Source organism: Aptenodytes patagonicus, chromosome 6 (assembly GCF_965638725.1).
Source record: "Aptenodytes patagonicus chromosome 6, bAptPat1.pri.cur, whole genome shotgun sequence".
NCBI classification, from domain to species: Eukaryota; Metazoa; Chordata; class Aves; order Sphenisciformes; family Spheniscidae; genus Aptenodytes; species Aptenodytes patagonicus.
The window spans coordinates 55,864,831-55,885,338 of NC_134954.1; the positions used below are offsets into that span (position 1 = coordinate 55,864,831).

General features: G+C 39.5%; 1 protein-coding gene across 1 annotated transcript in view; it reads left to right on the forward strand.

Moving 5' to 3' along the window:
• FIGN (fidgetin, microtubule severing factor) overlaps positions 1-17,679 on the forward strand; it is a 96,502-nt gene extending 78,823 nt beyond the window's left edge. Inside the window, exon 2 of the mRNA XM_076340766.1 lies at positions 15,069-17,679. Coding sequence (XP_076196881.1) covers positions 15,077-17,317 — 2,241 coding nt within the window. The 5' untranslated portion in view covers positions 15,069-15,076 and the 3' untranslated portion in view covers positions 17,318-17,679. The remainder of the gene's footprint in view (positions 1-15,068) is intronic.
• The last annotated feature ends 2,829 nt before the right edge of the window (positions 17,680-20,508 follow it).

The window sequence follows — 20,508 nt, forward strand, 5'->3', positions numbered from 1 at the left end:
ATAATGTCTATGCTGCTGTAGTAGGTGCAATAGATTTCACATGGACTCCAGTTTCTGCTATTTATGCTGTCTTTTGGTGGAGTTGTCCCGAGACGAGCCACTCCAGGGCTCACCTTAGGTTTCGATAGCAGCAAGCATTACCACTAGAGCTGTCTCCTCCTGCTTGGCCGTGCCCCTGTGGAGAGTCCTCACCGTCTGACACCACGGAGGTGCTGGCCGATGGCAGCACCTTAACTTCAAGATGGGTCTTAAGATTCTTCTCGATGTCCTTTTTTTAGGATCCTATTGCTCTTTCTCATCAATTCACAGCGTTTTGGGGCAAATTCTGACTTGAGTTTAACCTGCCCCTGTAGCTTCACCTCCTTCTTTGACTTCTTACGCTTTTGCAATTTCTTATGCTAGTCTGTACTCCTGTATATATGACACTCAGGGTAGCAGCCTGTAAGTAGTGTAAAATTTGGTAGGTCCTAGTTCTTCAATGGCAACTCCTCTAAAAGTCTGATAAAGAAGGCTTTTGTGTTGTGGTCCGGCTAAGCAGGCCTAGAGATATTAGAAGGAAGAGTCTCAATTTCTATTGAAAGTCAGGCATTGTTTGGGGTCAGCATCTTAGGTGAGCAGACTGGTGTTTTGTAGGCTTGATAAAATACTGATGGATCTGAGGCTGAAAAGTGATTTTTTTTTTTTTTTTTTTTTTTGTGGTAGTGCTAGGATGCAGAAGGAATACACTGAAGGTTCCCCCCTGCTTTAATTTTACGTTAGAAGTAAGAAAGGATGGCAACCATAGTTTTATAATGATGCCTAAGATACCTCCTGTGGATGCTACATTTCTGTCAACCTCAGTTTTAAACTACTAAAAATATCATAATGTATGGTATTTTAGGACTTATTGATGAGCAATTGATGCTTCAGAGCATCTGTGCTTAGTAAAATCAACAGTACAAAATGCATATTACATATCTTAGAGCATCGGGTTGTCATTCACAAATGATGGGAAGTTTAATGCATTATTCAGAAGTACAAGAGGAGGAGACAGTCCAAAGCAGCTGTGTAGTCTCTGTTATTTTATTTTCTGTTACGTTATTTTACAGACAACTGAAGCTAAGTGTGTGACTTAAAGGTGCAGAGTTTGGAATTGCGTGATAGGGTAGGCAGCACTAAAGATGTTGGGTCTGAGTACAAATGCAGTCCAGACTTAAGAAACTGGAAGATATTTTGATCTGAAAGCTACAAAAATCCATGTGGGAATGAGTTCTTGTGTGGGGTTGGGGTTTTTTTTTTTCCTTTTTCCACTTTGTAGTGCAAAGTAGTGCATACCACAAAATCAAATGAAACTGGCATTAATTTGGTAGTCTCAGTTCTCGTAGTCCTATTGATTCAGAAAGCTGCAAACAGATATGGAGGCTTAGAGGCTGCATTTAGGATTACTGAAGTTTGGGGGCTAGGGTATATGAAAGATGTAATGAGAGCATTCATTAAGTAAAGGAGCTCTTCTTAACATCTTAACATGGAATTCTGATATAAAAATCTCAGTTCAAGAGAATTAGTCTTCATCATTTTGTTGGTGGTTTCAGTATTGATTACTCATCTTTATGCACTTCTTTCCAAAGTCTTGGCCGCCGACACAAACCTTCTCCGGCAGAATCTCCAGTAAGCAAAACAACATTTGCATCCCTATGTATTTCTCCTAGTGGGAGACAAAAAAGTAGTCTTGGTCATTTCTTATTGATAACTAATTGAAATATTATGTCAGACCTAAATCAATCTGGTGAGAGAACAGTGGCTATTCCTCAAGATTCGCTCTGGATATTTAATTAGCTAGAGCTTATACATGCAATTTATTTTCTTTTTTGCCTCTTTCAGCATTTGTTAGGTACTAGTATTGATATGACTAGTGCAGCGAGGTGTACATCTAGTTAAATTGAACTTTCTATTGATGAAAACTTATCTCTTGCTGATGGCTGTGTTTTATGAATAATATATGTCAGCGTTAGATTTTCAGAGCTGTGGTGTTCTTTACGTTAGGAACTTGAGTTTTTTGGTGCTAAGTAGGTACTAGGAGTTGATGGTATGTGAAACATGTAGGAAATCCAGCATTAGTTGTATATGTGTGTATGCGTAAATATATACGTATATTATAAATCCATAATTTTATTTTGAAACCAAGCAATTTGCTTTTTTTTCTCAAGCATTTTCAGTTGTTACTGTGGAAGAAGAACTGACAAGTGTTTCATCAAGTATCTTTTTATTGGCCATTTTTGTTCATTATCATTCAGCTGGTGACAACAACATTTATTATTTGTATATTAATGACTGGAAATTGTTAAGTGATGGAAGAGCAGTCAAACAAAGCTAGGTGGAATTAACTTTATGCATGCCTGCTGGATGATACCTGACTTACAGTACTCCGTGCATTCCCCAAATACTCTCTGATTAAGTACCATTTACAGAGCTAATCCAGTCTAGCAGTTTTAAATTTTGCTCTGGAAATATTATTGAACCCCAAGTATTTTCAAATATATTTTCAGGGGGAAAAAAGTCTGTATTGCAGTAAATCTATAATCACAGCTACCAATTCCTTGAGCTTAATTATGACACTACTAAATGTGAAAATCTATTCAGCGCTAGGAACACTTTTCACATTACATTCACGCTAAAGATTGGCTGTTAAGAGCTCATTACTGGTAGTTTTCTAAAGAGCGGTTTATTAAACACTGTTACCTAATAAGCATCTTTGGTGGTGCAAATTGCTGAAAACAGTAATGAGTCTGATTAGACTTCATTTCAATTACGACAGCTTGTCTAGCAAAAAAAAAAAAAAAAAAGAAATCTCTCCTTGATGCTTTGGAATCTGGCTACAAGGCATTAGAGGTTTAAAAGCAAAACGCCACCTCTGTGTTTCCTTTCCACAGTTCAGTAATGAATAGAGAGCTGTCCAAGTAGCCGTCCAATTTAACACATGGGAAAACTAGATGGGCAGCGTTCGAAGCACAATCCTGTTTGCTTAAAAATTCTACAAAGGCTTTTCAGTTAATATATCTAAATAGGGTCATATTTAGGTTTCCTCTGCTTCCCTTCTGTAAGAACATAAAGCCATAAGAAGAGAGAAAATTAAAATGATTCACTCCTACCTGCTTTGCAGAGGTTATGCATTCCTCCGATTAATGTAATGCACCTTTCAATTGTCATCTGTAAATCTTTTACAGATCTGTAAGATCTGTAAATCTTCTACTTGCAATCACAAAACTCTCACAGCTTTCACAGTACCTCATAATTTAACCTGTTTCTTTTTTTTTTTAACTTCTAAAATTTTTTTCCCAAAGTAAAAACAAAGCTTAATAAATTTGTGCTACTGGTATCAAATACTTCAGTGAGTATTGGTTAGTTTATGAACTTAATTTTTTATGCTAAGTGTGTTTAACTGTATTAATGTTAAGCTTTCTTTTAAGTCATTCCTGTATGTTACTTACACATTCTGGATGAAAAGAGAAGTGTTAACGGAAGAAAGAATTTAAGCTGATAGTTGCTGAGTATTTAGTAAAATCCTAATGTTCCTGTTGATAGTGTAGAGCATTTTTAATTCTAAATTCATGTGGATGCACTTTTATAATATTATTTAACACAAAATTTGATGGAGGGTTTTGTAACTAAAACCTTGTAATAAAATCTGACTGGGGAAATGACAAAAGGGGGACTTCAGTGCTGCTGAAGACGGCATGTTGGACTGGGGTCTCAGAGTGCAGCTGACATCAGACTTCTGTCCAGTCAGTTTTCAGCAAATTTTAGGAAGGTTCACATTCGATAACGTTTGAAAGCCACCTTATTAGGCATAGGAAATAAATCAGAAACTGAGCTAGTGCAGCAAATACCAGAACTCTCGGTCTAGATTTTAACAACATATTTTCTGTGATGAGTTTTTATTATAAATGTGGCACAAAACCCAAATGCTGGTGAACAAAATATCATTTGTGTAATTAACTGCTGAATAATTGTTGCCTAAAAAAAAAAACGTAAAGTAAAAAGTCGGGCATGTTTATCTCCTTCACAATAAATTGTAAACTTCAGTGGGTCTTGTGACTTCAAACCAGAGAAGTGACAAGAGAATCAAGTCCATGAACCTCACGGTCTAGGCATCTCATATTGACACCAAAACCACTTTTTGGCTCTTTTTGTGACGTTACCTTTCTACCTTCTCTTTGAAATTCTTGCAGTTAACTGTGATATATTGTATAATTTGTGAGAGAAAGGAATTTCATCAGTGTGCATCATCAAACATGAAGTAAAATAGTGCATTTTTTTTGTTTTTTAAAACATCATACAAACACAGGTGCTATTATTCAGCTATACAATGTGTGCCTGTAGTGCGCTTTGAGTTGCTAATCAGTGGAGCTTGACTTCTGTACCCTGAAGCAAATTTTAAAACTATTTCATCATTAGGTGACTACATATGCAATAACACTATGGACAAAATTACAGGAAAAATAAGACATTTTATTGTTATTTAAGCTATCAACAGTGCTCAGCTAGTTATTGATATGATCATCACATGGTTTACATTTTTGTGATCTCTCAAAGGCTGTCTACAGAAAAGGCTGAATTTGTGTGATAGCTGCAAAGGAATGTGACATTTTATCAGCTGGGCTCTATCGTTTCTTTCTGTTTTTAAAACCAGCGCGTTATTCTCTTCTGCCCCTTGAAATGCCTGTGCACCCTCTCAATGACATACTGTGTGTTTCAGGACATGGCTCAACTTTTCCTGTTACAGGATGAACTTTGCTCTTTTTGGGAAAGGAGAATCAACGTACAACATGAGGAGTTAGGTTTTTTTCCTTCCCACTCTCTCCAGGAATATGGCAAAAATACCAGCATACATAGAGTTAAATTTCTCAGTTAAGACATTCTCTCTCTGGTGCAAGTGTGTGTGTAAAATATATAAATGTATATGCATATATATAGAGAGATTTCTATATTCGTCTACAGAAAATTCCCTGTTCCTCCTTCCCCTGTCCCCCGGATAATTTGTCAAGCTAACTGAACAACCTATAGTTCCTTTCAAACGCTCAGGAAACAATACAGTAAGTCCCAAACCAAGAGCATGCAAAAAATAGGCTAGATTCCATTTTTCAGTAGTTAATTCAGATGCATTTTATTGAATGAGCAAGAATCTTTGGAATTTGTGGAATACAATAATTGAAAGGTTTAAGTGGGGAAAAGATTTAGCTCCGCTTAGTGTTTCTAGGATGTCAGTTCTTTGGTTATGCTTTTGCTTTTAATCTTGTTTCTCTGCTTTGGGGGGAGCAGGAAGGAAAGGACGGGTCAGCTGCTCGCGCAGCCAAGCCCGGGAACGAGCCGTGCCAGAGCTCTGTTTTCCCTAAGAGCGTGATTAGTACAGTTCTGATGACTTAGCTAAGGTGTTCCTTACCTTGCGGAGGAAATCTCGGGTTCCCTGTGATAACATCATCCCTTCTTACAACGTCATCTCTCATGTTGAAATATAGATGTTGTTGTTTGGTTTTCGGGTTTTTTTAATGGAGAGACCAAATAAGTATACCGGTTGATAACACAATCCTTTTATGCAGAATATTCCTTTTGGAAAGACAGTGTATGCCAGTGCTAGCCGCTCTGATGCATATAGCAGAGAGAAATGTGTATGGTGTGTGAATGGTACGACGGGGAAAAGGGAGAGAGTGGATGAGCTCTGCTAAGAGCTCCCTGCTCTTAATCCTGGGCCACGTCAGGAGCATTCTAAAGCAGTTTATCTTCATATGCCGTCTTGTATATAAGAAACAACACTAAACCCACCAAAACTCATTTCATATGTAGCTTTTTCCACAGCCTTCAGATCAAAGTTATTTTCTTCAGGCTGGACTAAATTATACGCAGGTCCCAGGAGTGAAGGACACTGAATTAATGCACTATGTCACCCAGTCCTGGCTATAGAATATTTTTACCGAAGTGTGAGATGCAACATCTCTTTACTATTTCATTAAAAATTAATGTGCAGATTGCCAAAACGCAAAATGCGTAAGTAACATAAACAAATTTTGCGAAAGCTTTGTACACTGTGGAGTCATCTTAAGAAGGGTTTTTTTTCTTGAGTATCAGATTACTTCTATATATACATTTAATCAGTATTTGTTCTCATTTAGCTAATTAGCAGAGGTACTCTAATCTCAGTAAAGCAACTGTTTATACCTTTCCTATGTTGGCAGGTTTTGGAATAAGCATTTTAAAAGGAAAGCAGTATTCCTGGGTACAGGCTGGAGCATTGTGTTATTGGCCCATATAAATTTGCTTTTTCACTCTTGTTAGCTGAGTGTATTGGGTCAAACCTGACTACACTTATTTGAAACTTACTGAAATTGATCTTTGCCTTCATATTTGTAAGACGAATAGGGCTGGTTAGATAAATCTCTGGAACTTACCTTCTCTTGCTATACATAAAGCTATGAAATACATACATTTTTTTTAAAGTATGATGACTGAAAAATATATAAAAAACCATAATGTAGTGGAATTTATACAGAGTGCTGCTGCTGTTAATTGGAGGGAAATATATTTTAAATAACTCTTGCTATGTAACTTGGTTTTGTGTTTTAGAGCAAGATTATTTTCTAACATTTTGGAACAGCATGATATAAAAAATAATTCAGCATCACTTAAATCTCTATTTATTGTGCACCCACTTTGTTCAAATAAAGTATGTCCCTTTATGGCAGTTTTAACCCCATTTATCCTCATGCACAAGTGCTCACCTGTTATTTACTCACATAAGGAAGGTCGATACTGCAGAACAAGGGGAGTGCTCTGTTGTGACATAAAGCATACATATTCATGAGCTCTGCTGTCCCTATGGACACGTGTGGTATGTCCTGATGATCTTCGTTTGGCAAAAGGAAGTGAGCTTAAGAAGGAAATTGTCTTAATGGATTTAAGATACATGAAAAAAAGGTTTTAAAAATGCTTTGTTTACGGTGAGGAACCACGCAATAATTCTAAGTGTGAATGAAATATATTCCTGTAAAAGGAAACAATTTACTGAATCATGATTAGCAACAGAAATAGAAAAAATAATAGAATCCAATATTTGAAAATTATCATTTTCAGATTTTTTTTTTCCCCTGGAAGAGTTTAGGTCAGGATCCGAATGTTCCATGTGAGGCTCCCTAGTGCTGAAAATTCATTCCTTTTGCCTCTCACTTACTTGCTAAAAAACAAGTTCAGGGTTCTGTGTTTCACCTGCTGCAGTTGATTACGTGAGAAACACGATAAAGCAGTGAGTGTATTTTATCTGCTCTGCTTTTAAGGATTTGTGTTATGCTCTTTCAAGGTAAATGTGCCTCAACTCCACTTCTGGAAGGGGAACCAAGGAAAAGGCTACTACTGCTATTTTGTTGCTTAAAAAGAGAGCATGCATTTTGCTGCACTTCTGAAAGCCTCAGCTGGGTTTATTGGAGACTTGAAGCAAGCAATTCAGTGGGAGCAGAATCATGCTCCAGGTCTAAACTATTTTGCATTTGCAAATATGCATAAATACTTGTGCCAAGTGGCCAAACTCCATATTCATTTATGACTATATTTTATCATGTGAATACTTGAATTCTCATAATCACTAGAGTTATCCTGCAATAGTTATATTGATTCTCATGTTTATATAGGCATAAATTGCACGTTATGTGGTATATTAAATCTTTTAAAAATACATTATAGCTATAAGCGTGTATTCAGTGGACTACAAAAAGTGACTTTTTTTTATAAGTTATGCTTACTTTTGTTTGCAGTTACTGTTCTTCTGAGTATTCTCTCAGAAATTATTACGGTCTTACTCATTTGGCATTGACAAAATATGCTAGGTCCTTTAAAGGCATGTTTTGGAGGTACTTGACAGAAACAGCTTAAAAATGTAAAGCCTGGGAAGAGGAAGCATCATAATAGGTTAAAAGAAAACTCATTGCAATTATTGTCTTTGTTAGTGTGTTTTCTAGTCGGTTTAGAAAAGTGTTACGAGCAAATGAGTACAGTGAGGGCAGACTCATATAGTAAAATATTTTAAAGATAAATGACAATTAATCACAAATACGACCAATTCCCTATATAGAAGGGTTCTGACACATGCATGCATATGGTACGCAATGACAGTGCATCAATGTGATTATGCTGCAAGGATGGAACCCTGAACTGGGAATGTTTTTGTGCTTAAGGACTGCTGGAGCAGAGAAACCGATACCTCTGAGGTGGGCAGCATCCTGGGAGGTCCCGTGTGGTGCCTAATAGCTACAGTCCCTATTATCCACATCTGTGGGCTGCTGCTTGGTTGGCCTACGGATCCAACATGCTCCTGCTGGCAAACTATGATAGTGTCATCTCTGGACCTAGCTTCCCTTTGCTTGCTTGACTATTATTTCTCCTTATTTCTGTTTCATAAGGCCTTTGAAGCTGATGGATCTGCTAAAGACTGTTTAGCCAGAAATGTCTTTGTGACTATCAAAGGCGCTGCTTTATGTAAATGGCAGGGAGGGGGCTTGGAGGGAGAGAACTCATTTGCTGTAAATGTATTGCAATTTGCTGTTGTGAGGTGTGAAAGTGTGATTTAAAAGGAATAATCATTTGACAGTATTTAAATTAGGTAATTGGGATGTATTAGTTTGAGATTCCATGTCTGGAATTTCGTTTTTAACCGGTCCAGGCTCTCCTAAAAGGTGTTGTGTTTTTCTTACTGCTTTTATCTTTAAGTGCTGTTGACATATATTTGATCCTCAATATTACTCGTGATTTAAGTGTTTTGTTTTAAAGATTGAAATGTTTTCACTAGCCCTGCTAGATGGGAATCATATCGTAAACACCCTGCCAGCAGCTTGCCCCCACTGATGTGCATGGCATGCATAGGCTATATATAATAAGAGGAAGAACAGACCCCTACCAAGAAAATGCTGAGAGCACTTTCCAGGCCTGTTTTCATGAGTTTGTAACTGCCACTTACTGAAAAAAGCTTCCAAAGTTGGGCCCGTATGGCTGGGCAGCTCAGTTGGAGGCTCTTCCTCCCACCGAATCCTTTGACGTCAAAGGAGTTCCTCATGGACTGGAGCAGAGGTCTTCACTGAGTAATTAGAAAATAAATGTGGGAATCATTTTCTTTCTTTTTTTTTCCCTGCAAAACATAATTAGCTCAATCCACTCTTCAAAATCCCTCCTGTTTCCAATTAAGAGAGATCAGTTGCACTATCTTCAAACAGCTGAAATTATGCTTATTAATAAAAAATGGAGTCTAAAAGAAATGTTTTATCTTGAATTAATTTTTATTATTATGGGACATATGACAGTATACAGTCTTACAAAATATTATCAGATTTAGCACAAACCCAGGGAGTTTTGTGTCCTACATCTCCAACAGTGGTTACAGCATGACTCATTTATTCAGCTCTGTCCCATGCTTAAGAAGGATTTTAAAATGTGGATTTAGGGCCTGATCCTCAAGGTACTAACACCTTCGTCTCTCATGGAAGTATGAGGTTTGAGGAGTTCTGGCACGTTCCCAGTGAAGTGCCTATTTAAGTCAACAGCTGTTTTGGCAGAGCTGACCTCTGCATGTCCACAAGAAGCAATCCCTTGGCTAAAATCATTGTGGTCTGTTGTGTAAATATTCAATGTCTTGAATAATTGGAGGCAACGCTGAAAGTAACAGTTCAGTGGGCAGAGGCAGCTTTTGGAGTCTTTGGCTAAATGTGTAAGCAATCCAAAGCGATGAAGTTCACATCCACTTGCAAGTCTAGAGGGAAGAGGGTTGGTGGTACTCAGACCTGTGGTTTTGGAGTTGTTTCCTCCCTTGCAACAGTGTGCTCCTATGAGTCTGTTATGGACAGTTATCAGAAGCATCTCATCTACTTGTTTGCCCCGGTACAGTCTGACCCTTTTCAACAGCGCATTAAGCAGTTGCTCAGATCATATTTAACCACATGCCTAAAGTTAAGAACCTGCTTGAGCTACTGATGTTTACAAATGAACCTGCAGACCTGTGCTAGATAGGACCTAAGGCACTGCAGGGATGAACAGGGCAGGAATAGAGAGACCACAACAGGAGAAGAATTTTTTTTTTTTTTTGCCTCAGGTATGTTGAAGGAACGGTTGGAGGCCTCTGATCCAAACTGAAACTTTGGTAGCTGGTTGGGAAGGTTGGTGTGCTGCCCTGTTTCTAGTTCTTCGTGTACAGTAGCTCTGTGTCATTTAGGTTTTGTTCTCCAGCATCTCTGGAAGTGCAATGCAACCTCTGCCGGTACCTTCAGAAAACCACAGTTGCATATGATTTAATTTTAGCTTGATTATTTTATTAGAGATGTGAATAGATGAGAGGTTTACTAAAGTCCCCGTGTCCTTTGTCTAAAGCAGATCGTTGCTAACCAAGGTGGTTAGTTGGAAGGTGATTGTCATCATTTGGACTTGTCTGTGGAACACTGTAAATCCTTTGTTGTGTTTTCACCCAGTGCGGTCCTAGCTAGTATTTCTGGCCTTTTCCATGCCTGTTTTCAACAGAAACCCTTCAACTTAAACTGAAAGGAAAGGCTAGTTATTTATTTTTATCTTCTGTAACAGACATAATCCTGTAAGGGGCTGAGCAGTTTGATCTGATACTGAGGGCACCAGTGGAGGAGGGTTCTTTATATGCAGAAACTCACTCAAGCTCCCAGCAGGATCGGGCCCCGCTGGACATCCAGGCCGTGTAGAACATTGCTTGTTCCTTTTTGTGTTCAGATAACAATGTTATTTTTTCCTAACTCTGGCATTCTTTTTTTTGTTTTGTTTATTTTAATTCATAAATCTGAATATGTAAGTAGATTTCTGCCATATGGAATTATTGTATGTGAAACTGATGTAGTATTATATATTAGATTTTACATTTTCAGGCTAAGTGCACAAAATTAGAAGGGGAAGAAAATGGGCAAACACTTGGTTCAAAGTAATTGAATAATGAAATTGTTGACTATAATTACTTTAAATGTAATTCAGATAGATCCAACTGGAAGAATTATGGAGGAGGGATGTATAGCAGGGCTGTCAGGAAAAGGAAAAATAGATACTGCTAAAAAAGCCTACACTGCCTCTCCTATATAATGTATTAAATTTATCTTAAAAGCAATTCTTTGATAAGTACATACCTGTACTTAAAGACAGAATCCTTTCCTTTTGCCTTTTACAGCCCATACCAGCACAGTTTACGCAGTTCAAAAATGTCGGTAGCTCAGAGGATTCCTAAGTTAGCAAAGATTTTTTTGAAAAATACATTCAGCCTTGCATTGCTTCTGGATTTTCAGTAAGTTATTAAGCAAATACACTATCAGCAGGACCATGGTTTATGTCAGAGTTTAAATTGCACTAAAAAAAAATGCAACCTCTAAATATGCCCTTATTTACCTGATTTTAGATGTTTATATTGGCATTTGGATTCCTAACAAAAGAAATGTAGGAGGGCGTATCAGCTCAAGCAAAAAGCAACTAATAAAATACAATTTAAAATATGGAGAGGAAGTGGCTGCAAACATTAAGCAACTGGGCGGGAAGTGTTTGCACAATTAAAAGAAATTACAACTTCTTCTTTTTTTCCTCCTAAATCAGGTATTTTGACTTTTGTCAAACAATTATTGAACTATTAACAAACGGAGTCAAGCCTAGCAAAAGTTTGCTGCTTTTTTGATTAATATCAAATTGAGGAAATGGCTATTTGTGCCCCCCAGTCCAGACCATTCCAGTGGACTCCACGTAAATACAGATTTCTTCACTGCATACTAATGCAAAAAATATGCTTATGGTTAACTATTAACCTATGCTTCCAAATAACACTAATGATTGCAATGTGCTGGAATAAATGCTCATGTTTCATGGGATGAGAACAGTCCTGTTCTCTTAAGCTTATCTAATCAAAGCCCTATCCTGCCTTTACAGCCTTTGTTAAATGCATTGGTATTTAATATGCATCAATAAATAAACTTTCAATTATTGTGCAGTGAGCATATCCAAAGATAGCATGACAATGTGAAACTACTGGTCTATCTAGTAATTACTCCAAATAAAGAATGCTGATGATGTGATTTCCTTCCTCCTCTTATAACGGATAATTCAGATTTTCTGACATTCTTTTGCAGCCTTATAATAAGGAAAATAAATTAATCTAGACAAATAAAATTCAAAGAATTGAATTTTTACATCATCTAAATACATCTCCCCATTGTGACTAGAAATAGAATTATTTTATTTTAAAAGCACACGACCCTTTCTAAATAAAAAAGACCAACGGATGAAATTTTTAAAGTATTTGTGAAAGGTATTTTGAAAAGCTTGCTAAGTGGGTAGTGTATGATATATGTTGTTGTGCTCTGACCTAGTGCATTCTTTTATCTGTTTAAATTGAATGGTCTTTCTTTTACAAGCCATTAAAGACAATGTGCCAAAAGCATATTCATTAACTACAGTACAAGTGCTAGCCCAGCCAGATTCTCTGCTCCATCGATGCCTATTTCACCTTCTTTTTCAAAAGTTTCACTGCTGCTTTAGTGCATTCTTTGTGAAGTCTTTCTCATGGCATCCGTTCATTAGTATCTAGTGAAGCATCAATCTGCTCAAGTTCTTCTGCATCTCTGCAACAGAAGCTTTCAGTGTTTTGGTAACCTTATAAGCCCAGTATCACAGAACACAGGTTTTGTTTGGTTGGTTGGTTTGTTTGGCTTTTTTTTTTTTTTTAATAGGGGTAATGAACTTGTATGTCTGTTAGGCAGTTCTACGTTACAGGAACATTAATGTTCTTCCCTTTTAAAAAAGCTTGAAGTAAATCCCATGACAGTAGAAGAATTTTAGATACTGATTACTTGCGATTGGCTCTTGGTGATTTGCTCTTCAGATTTCTGGCTGAATTTAACAAAGTATGATTTCTGAAAAGCTTCTGATAGTTTCTCATTAAAATTGCATTTTTTTCATATGAGCATGATTTCTATAATTTCACCCAATTTCATGATACATTTACCCCCTCTGAAAGGCAGTGGTTGAAACATCAGAAACAATTAGCAAAAAAGATTATATTAATGCTAAATGAAAGAAATAAATCTGCCAAAAACTCAGTCTCAAAGCTGCATTTGTCAAAAGCACTTCTCTGAATTAACTTTTATAGGATAACTGTATAATTGTTAACAGACATTTTTCTCAAGTTGTCAAAGTGTTCGAAAAATGAGAGAGAAAGAGAACGCTCAGGAAAAAAAAATCCACAAGTAATCAATGGCATGCTCATGTGGACTCAGATTTGCAGTACTCGTACTAATAAAATATAAGGCTCAATTAGAGGTACTTTGCAGTTTTCAGGCTAAATTTAAATGATTTGGTGATTTGCAAATACATGAATCCAAAGATAAAAATGAAGAATCCAAATGCAAATGAGTGCAACTGCAATAAAATATAATTGCAAATGAATCTGTTGCTTTATTCATTTATTGTGTAATTACTGCAATCCTTCCCACCTTGTTTTCAGTATTTCTTAATCATTAAGTTGGAAGCATGACAGCAGTGCCAGCCCTGGCATGATTCTCTTTGACTAAAACCTTGTAAATTAACACAATTAGCACAGCATCATCCTGCTAATTAACTTCCAGTGTCTGGTGCAGTGGTTTTGCAAACAAGGAAGAGGGAGTCAGAAGGGAATAAACATGCCATTCTGTTACCAAACTGTGTGCTATGTTAGGTTTAGCTCAGTGAGGCTAAGCTGGCCATGTCAGATGCCAGAGTCAGGCAATGAAGAGCTAAAGGGGTTGGGGAGAAAAACAGGAGGGGGTAGAAGCTGTCAAAATAGACTGCAGTAATTCAGAGGGGAGCTCGTGCCACAGATGCTTCATTTCGACTAGGCCTCCTCCTTATCAGGGAATCTGTGCCAGAGGGCTCAAGACAGTTTGCAAAAATCACTTTTGGTAATACGAGAGAGATTAAGGAGGTCTATTTGATACAGCTGTACAAAAATCAGCAATGTGTTTACCATGCATAGGTACGAGTCGGAGGGGATTATCTTAACGCTTGTAAATTGCTCTTGCTGCGCACGGTGGATTACGAGGAGGGGGGATAATTCACATCACATTATTTACAAGATTAATTGCTTTAAAATGACATTTGCATTTTTTCTTTTTTCTTTTTTTTTTTTTTTAATTGATGGGGGGTTTATAGCCAGCTGTGGAAGCCACAGAACTTTTAGGGACTTGGCTTCATTTCTTTTTCCTTTTCTTCACCTTTTTTTTTCCTTTTTTTTTTGTAACCCTCTTTCTTTGTACCCTGGAGGCTGTGAGGTGGGGGGGAAAGAGAGAGCAAGCAAGGAGACCGACAGACAAGTCATGCTTGGTTTTTTTCCAGAGCCTCAACAACAGAACTGAGAGGCAGAAAGAAGCCAGTTGTAATTCATACCGAGTTGTAGGCTTTGTGTGATGAAAGCGACGGAGCGCTGCCTGGGAGATTGCTTTGCTGCACTCCACGAAGCAGATTTGAAACTGTCGTGGACCACTTTAGATGAGAGTTGGATTATGGAATGACCTGCTATGTCTGTGTCATATTGTTCTGCGCAGGGTGCATTATACTGTGCTAACTAGGTGTTCAGTACCAAATAAGAGAGGTATCCTAGATGGGATCTGTCAGCTGTGTCTCATAGTTTTATATTGGTTAAAATATAAAACTGAAACAGTGATGAGAGAGGACAGAGCAGTTGGATGCCTTGTATGTTAACAATAAATCTGCACTCAGAGTATTTAAAATGTACTGAGTCTTATTTAATTACTTTGAGAAATCTGGCATTACCTATATTTTTTTAAACCAAGAAATAACCCCCTACTGAATCGACAAAAAATGTGGTTCCGTGTGTATGTGTCTACAATAAACCAAGCAGTTTATACTGCTTCATAAGGGCATTGTATTTTCTTTCCTTAAGGATTTGTGGTGTTAAGTACAGTGTTTCAGAGAGCTGAAGAAGTTCACAGACAGTATGTTTGAGAACTCATTTAAAAGCATCTGAAAAAGGCCAAGCTCGCCGTTAACTTTGTTTTTTCCTGCTGCCCTAGGCTTGAAGATGCAGTGGACGCCGGAGCATGCCCAGTGGCCAGAACAGCACTTTGATATCACTTCAACCACCCGGTCCCCTGCCCACAAGGTGGAAGCCTACCGGGGGCACCTGCAGCGCACCTACCAGTATGCCTGGGCCAACGACGACATCTCAGCTCTGACTGCCTCCAATCTTCTGAAAAAGTATGCAGAAAAATACTCCGGTATTTTGGAAGGCCCGGCCGAACGGCCCATTCTCAGCAATTACTCTGAAGCTCCCTCGGGGCTGGTGAACGGCCGGAAGAATGAAAGCGAGCCCTGGCAGCCGTCGCTGAACTCGGAGAGCGTGTATCCCATGAACTGTGTCCCAGACGTTATCACTGCCAGCAAAGCTGGGGTAAGTGCAGCCCTCCCTCCCGCAGACGTCTCGGCCAGCATTGGGAGCTCTCCTGGGGTGGCCAGTAACCTGGCTGAACCCAGTTACTCCAGCAGCACCTGCGGAAGTCACACCGTTCCCAGTCTTCATTCAGGGCTCCCATCTCAGGAATACGCCGCAGGATACAATGGCTCGTACTTGCATACCAGTTACAGTGGCCAGCCAGCACCTGCACTTCCATCCCCTCATCCATCCCCCCTACATAGCTCGGGACTTTTACAGCCCCCACCACCGCCACCGCCACCAGCCCTCGTCCCCGGCTACAACGGGACCTCTAACCTCTCCAGTTACAGCTACCCTTCCGCCAGTTATCCTCCTCAAACTGCTGTTGGCCCTGGGTACAGCCCTGGGGGTGCCCCACCACCCTCGGCGTACCTGCCTTCAGGAATCCCTGCTCCGACCCCTCTGCCCCCGACCACCGTCCCCAGCTACTCCTACCAGGGCCACGGTCTGACACCCATCGCGCCGTCTGCCCTGACAAACAGTTCAGCCAGCTCTCTCAAAAGGAAAGCTTTCTACATGGCAGGGCAAGGAGAAATGGACTCCAGTTATGGAAATTACAGCTATGGCCAACAGAGATCTACACAGAGTCCCATGTATCGAATGCCCGACAACAGCATTTCAAATGCAAACAGGGGGAATGGTTTTGACAGAAGTGCTGAAACATCATCCTTAGCATTTAAGCCAACAAAGCAGCTAATGTCCTCTGAACAGTCAAGGAAATTCAGCAGCCAGTCCAGTAGGGCTCTAACACCCCCATCCTATAGTACTGCTAAAAACTCACTGAGTTCAAGATCGAGTGACTCGTTTGGGAAGTATACCTCCCCAGTAATGAATGAGCACGGTGATGAGCACAGGCAGCTCCTCCCTCACCCAATGCAAGGCCCGGGACTTCGTGCAGCTACCTCATCCAACCACTCTGTGGACGAGCAACTGAAGAATACTGACACACACCTCATTGACCTTGTTACCAATGAGATTATCAACCAAGGACCTCCTGTGGACTGGAGCGACATCGCTGGCCTAGATCTAGTAAAGGCCGTCATTAAGGAGGAGGTTTTATGGCCAGTATTGAGGTCAGATGCATTCAATGGACTGACTGCTCTACCTCGGAGCATCCTTTTATTTGGACCTCGGGGAACAGGCAAAACTTTAATGGGCAGATGTATAGCTAGTCAGCTGGGGGCCACGTTTTTCAAAATCACTGGCTCTGGCCTTGTCACAAAGTGGTTAGGGGAAGGAGAGAAAATTGTCCATGCCTCCTTCCTCGTGGCAAGGTGTCGCCAACCCTCGGTGATTTTTGTTAGTGACGTTGACATGCTCCTTTCCTCTCAAGTGAGCGAAGAACACAGTCCAGTAAGTCGGATGAGAACCGAGTTCCTTATGCAGCTGGACACTGTACTGACTTCTGCTGAGGACCAAATAGTAGTAATTTGCGCCACGAGTAAACCAGAAGAAATTGATGAATCTCTTCGAAGGTACTTCATGAAACGACTTTTAATCCCACTTCCTGACAGCACAGCGAGGCACCAGATAATAGTACAACTGCTCTCACAGCACAATTACTGTCTCAATGACAAGGAGGTTGCACTGCTTGTCCAGCGCACAGAAGGCTTTTCTGGACTAGATGTGGCTCACTTGTGTCAGGAAGCCGTGGTGGGCCCACTCCATGCCATGCCAGCCACAGACCTTTCAGCCATTATGCCCAGCCAGTTGAGGCCAGTTACATATCAAGACTTTGAAAATGCTTTCTGCAAGATACAGCCTAGCATATCTCAAAAAGAGCTTGATACATATGTTGAATGGAACAAAATGTTTGGTTGCAGTCAGTGATACTACTTAAAAAAAAATGTAATGAATGTTGGCACACACAGAACCTGCTACATAGGGTAGAGAACCCTTTTCAGTAGTGTTAAAATTGCAAAGGGTACTGGGAAGACTACAATTTACCTTGCCTCTAAAGAGCCAGGGTAGACTTGAAGGAAAAGTGCATCAAACGAGCTGCTGATCTGAAAAAGCCACACATGACAGAAAGCGTATGTTGATGCTCGGTTCTGTTCAAGCTAGACAATACTCACCAAGGAGCAAGGTGCAAGTGGGTTGATTTCAGAAGGACATGAACCCTGTGTGTTGATTCCATTCTGCTGTTCTTGAGATTTAGTTGCTGTCAAGTGCCTGAAGTGGTGCTTTATTTTTTGTTTGCCTCACAATTACATTGGTGGCATGTGCTAATATAAAGAGCTTTAACTTCAAACATTATTGGACTAAAGAGATGAACGGTTGTGTTGCGACAGAGAACCAGATTTTTGCTATTCTAAGAGCAACAGTATTCCTCAATCCTGTCTGTTCTGCGGTGTTAAACTAAGAACAGGTAAAACAGGGTAATGGTAATCTGGACCTTAATTTCTGCAGTTCATTTCTTTTAATGTTCTGTCTGCAAAAACTCAGGAAAGTGATTGTGATTTGTACAGTACCTCAAAGGAATGTGTTGAAAGCACTATGTACTGCTGAGAGTTATAGGCTAGGCTTCAATGTTACTTTATATTAAATATGTATGTTTACCTCAACAATTGGAAAATGGCAAGGAAAATTACTTTGAATGTATCCAGGAAAAAACTAAAGTGTGATATGGCTGAAGCTTTACAGTTTTTAAAAATAGAAACAGAAGGATTTCCCAGTATTCAGAAATGGTTCTTTTGCCAATTTGTCAGATCAAACCAGAGCAGAATGATTTTTCTTGTTGGTAAACTGTAAGAGTTTTCAGCATATTGCTCCTTGATAATTACGTGATACAGTCTTTAGAAGGTGCATAGATGAAAAAAGAGCCACTTAATTGGTTTATGTTAGCATCCGAAACAGTCAAACGTGAGATTTGGTAGGACTCCGAGAGGCAAATTACCTTAAGCTGTGACTGCTGGCCTCTATTGCGCGGCTCTAGTCGTAGTTTTGAGGTTATTTTGGTGAAGCTGTAGGGAGTGGGATCAGTGTAGGTCGCTGGCAGAGCTATGGGTTGCAGAGCTGTTTATAGCAACGCAGTGGACTGTGACCAAACAAACAGTACAAATAACAAAGCAAAACTGAACCCTTGAAGTACATTTATTTCCCTTCCCAAACTGTAAAGTTGAGTTTTTGTTGTGTACGTACGGCTCCATTGTCCTTGATGCGATCTTCATTTAGCATCCATTAGAAATCTTCCAGGCTGGAGTGTGCCCACCATTATTTCTACCTCAGTTTTGTTACATTTCTCTTGGAAAGCAAAGTAAGAAATAGGGCAAAAAACGACACCAACACAAAAGTCAGATTACATTAGGAATGCGAACCTGCTAAACAAGTTTCAGAGCGCTGCTGTTTTTTCCCCTGAAGTCAAGTTTTTCTCTATGTTAGTGCTCTTTACCCCCCTTTTTCCTCCCTCAAATATACATACTCTGGTGTCTTCCTTCTGGAAAGACTAGCTGGCATGTGTGGCATTTTGCTCAGTTCTCCCCCACCCCCCACCTTTCTTTTTATCCTTTAATGCTTTCCGTGCAACTCTTTTGGTGACAGCTGACTGATGTTGGGTAATGTCTCTGAGCAGGAGCAGTGCATGTTGCAGCTGCCCAAAGCCTCTGCCATCACATGAGCAGAACAGCCTTGCTTTTTTGAATGTATTTTTTTGTTTGTTTACTTTAAAGAGACAGTAACAAAACTGTTGCAAAGCACTGGCATTTAATGTTTCTGTTAAGTAATGTACATTCAAACCCATTAAATAAATGCACTGAAAAGCCCCAAGAAGAGAGATACCAATCTGTTACTAGATCATGTTTGTCTTCTCAAAAATTGTACAGACCTTGTTTGTTTTGTTAAATCAATGGAGACATTTAGCGTTCAGAAAGCTAACGAGGGATTTTGTGATATTGCTGGAAATTTATGACTCTTGATTATTACTTTCCTTTTATTTTTCTTTTAAGATATAGATATATATTTAGATAGAACATGCTAAAACCAGAGCAAATAAACCAAAATCTAATTTAAGATGGATTCCTGGCAAACATTTTGTCTATCTAAAACTTTATGTTTTAAGCATAAAAGTACCATTTTAAAAACAGTGCCTTTCATTAAGGATATAGAAAGTAAGACTTAAGTACATCACCTGCTTTTCCTTTTTTTTTTTCTTTTTTTTTTTCTTTTTTTTTTTTCTTTTTCCTTTCAACAGCAATTGCAGTCTATGGTCCTTGTTATGACCCAGTCTTTCAGCTTCCCCAAACTTCCACAGGCTGCTTCTTCACCCTGGTCATTCCACCATCCTCATATTTGGGAGATCCTGACGTCCCCATTAGCTGTAGGTTCACGCTGATCACACTGGCAAGTACGCTATTGCAGATCGCTGACCCAATTTCTGTCTTAGACATTGCCTTTCATATCTGCCATCGAGCTGTGCTCATTTGAAAGGCTCAGGCAAGTTTTGATAAACCAACTCTTGTTACCTGTTTATCCTAAGCATACTCCTAACGGATTTTTTTGCAGCTGGTAAAATGAAAGCTACCCACTAGAGTGGGTTTTTTCCTCTTTTTATCCAGTAGCAAAACCAAAAGCAAACAAAATTGTAGATGATCCCTTTGGCTTCCAGCTTTAAATCATTCTTTTTAAAAAGTCACTCCAGGAAATGGATTTTTCAAATGTTAACCAAAGTGAGAAGCAGGCAGAAACTGAGATGGTGTGAAAATGCAGGTTCCACACGTGCGCACGCACACGCTCACACTTGTTCTCTCCAGGGCTCGATTCAGCTTTGGAGCAGCAGAAGCGGAAAACTTCACCACTATCACAGCAGCTGTGAGGAGAGGAAAACAAAGCTAGATTGCTGCCCAAGTCTTTCCTTACCAGCAGCTGTCCTTGGCATCACTCTGGGAGAGTGCCTTTTGAATTTGGTGAGAGCTTGGCCAGGTAGCGTTAACAGGAGGCGCCTCAGCCCTTCTCCAAGTGGTTTCTGGCCACTCCTTTGATGGAATTTCCCCCAGTGCGAGGAGGCTGAGCTGGCTGAACCCCCT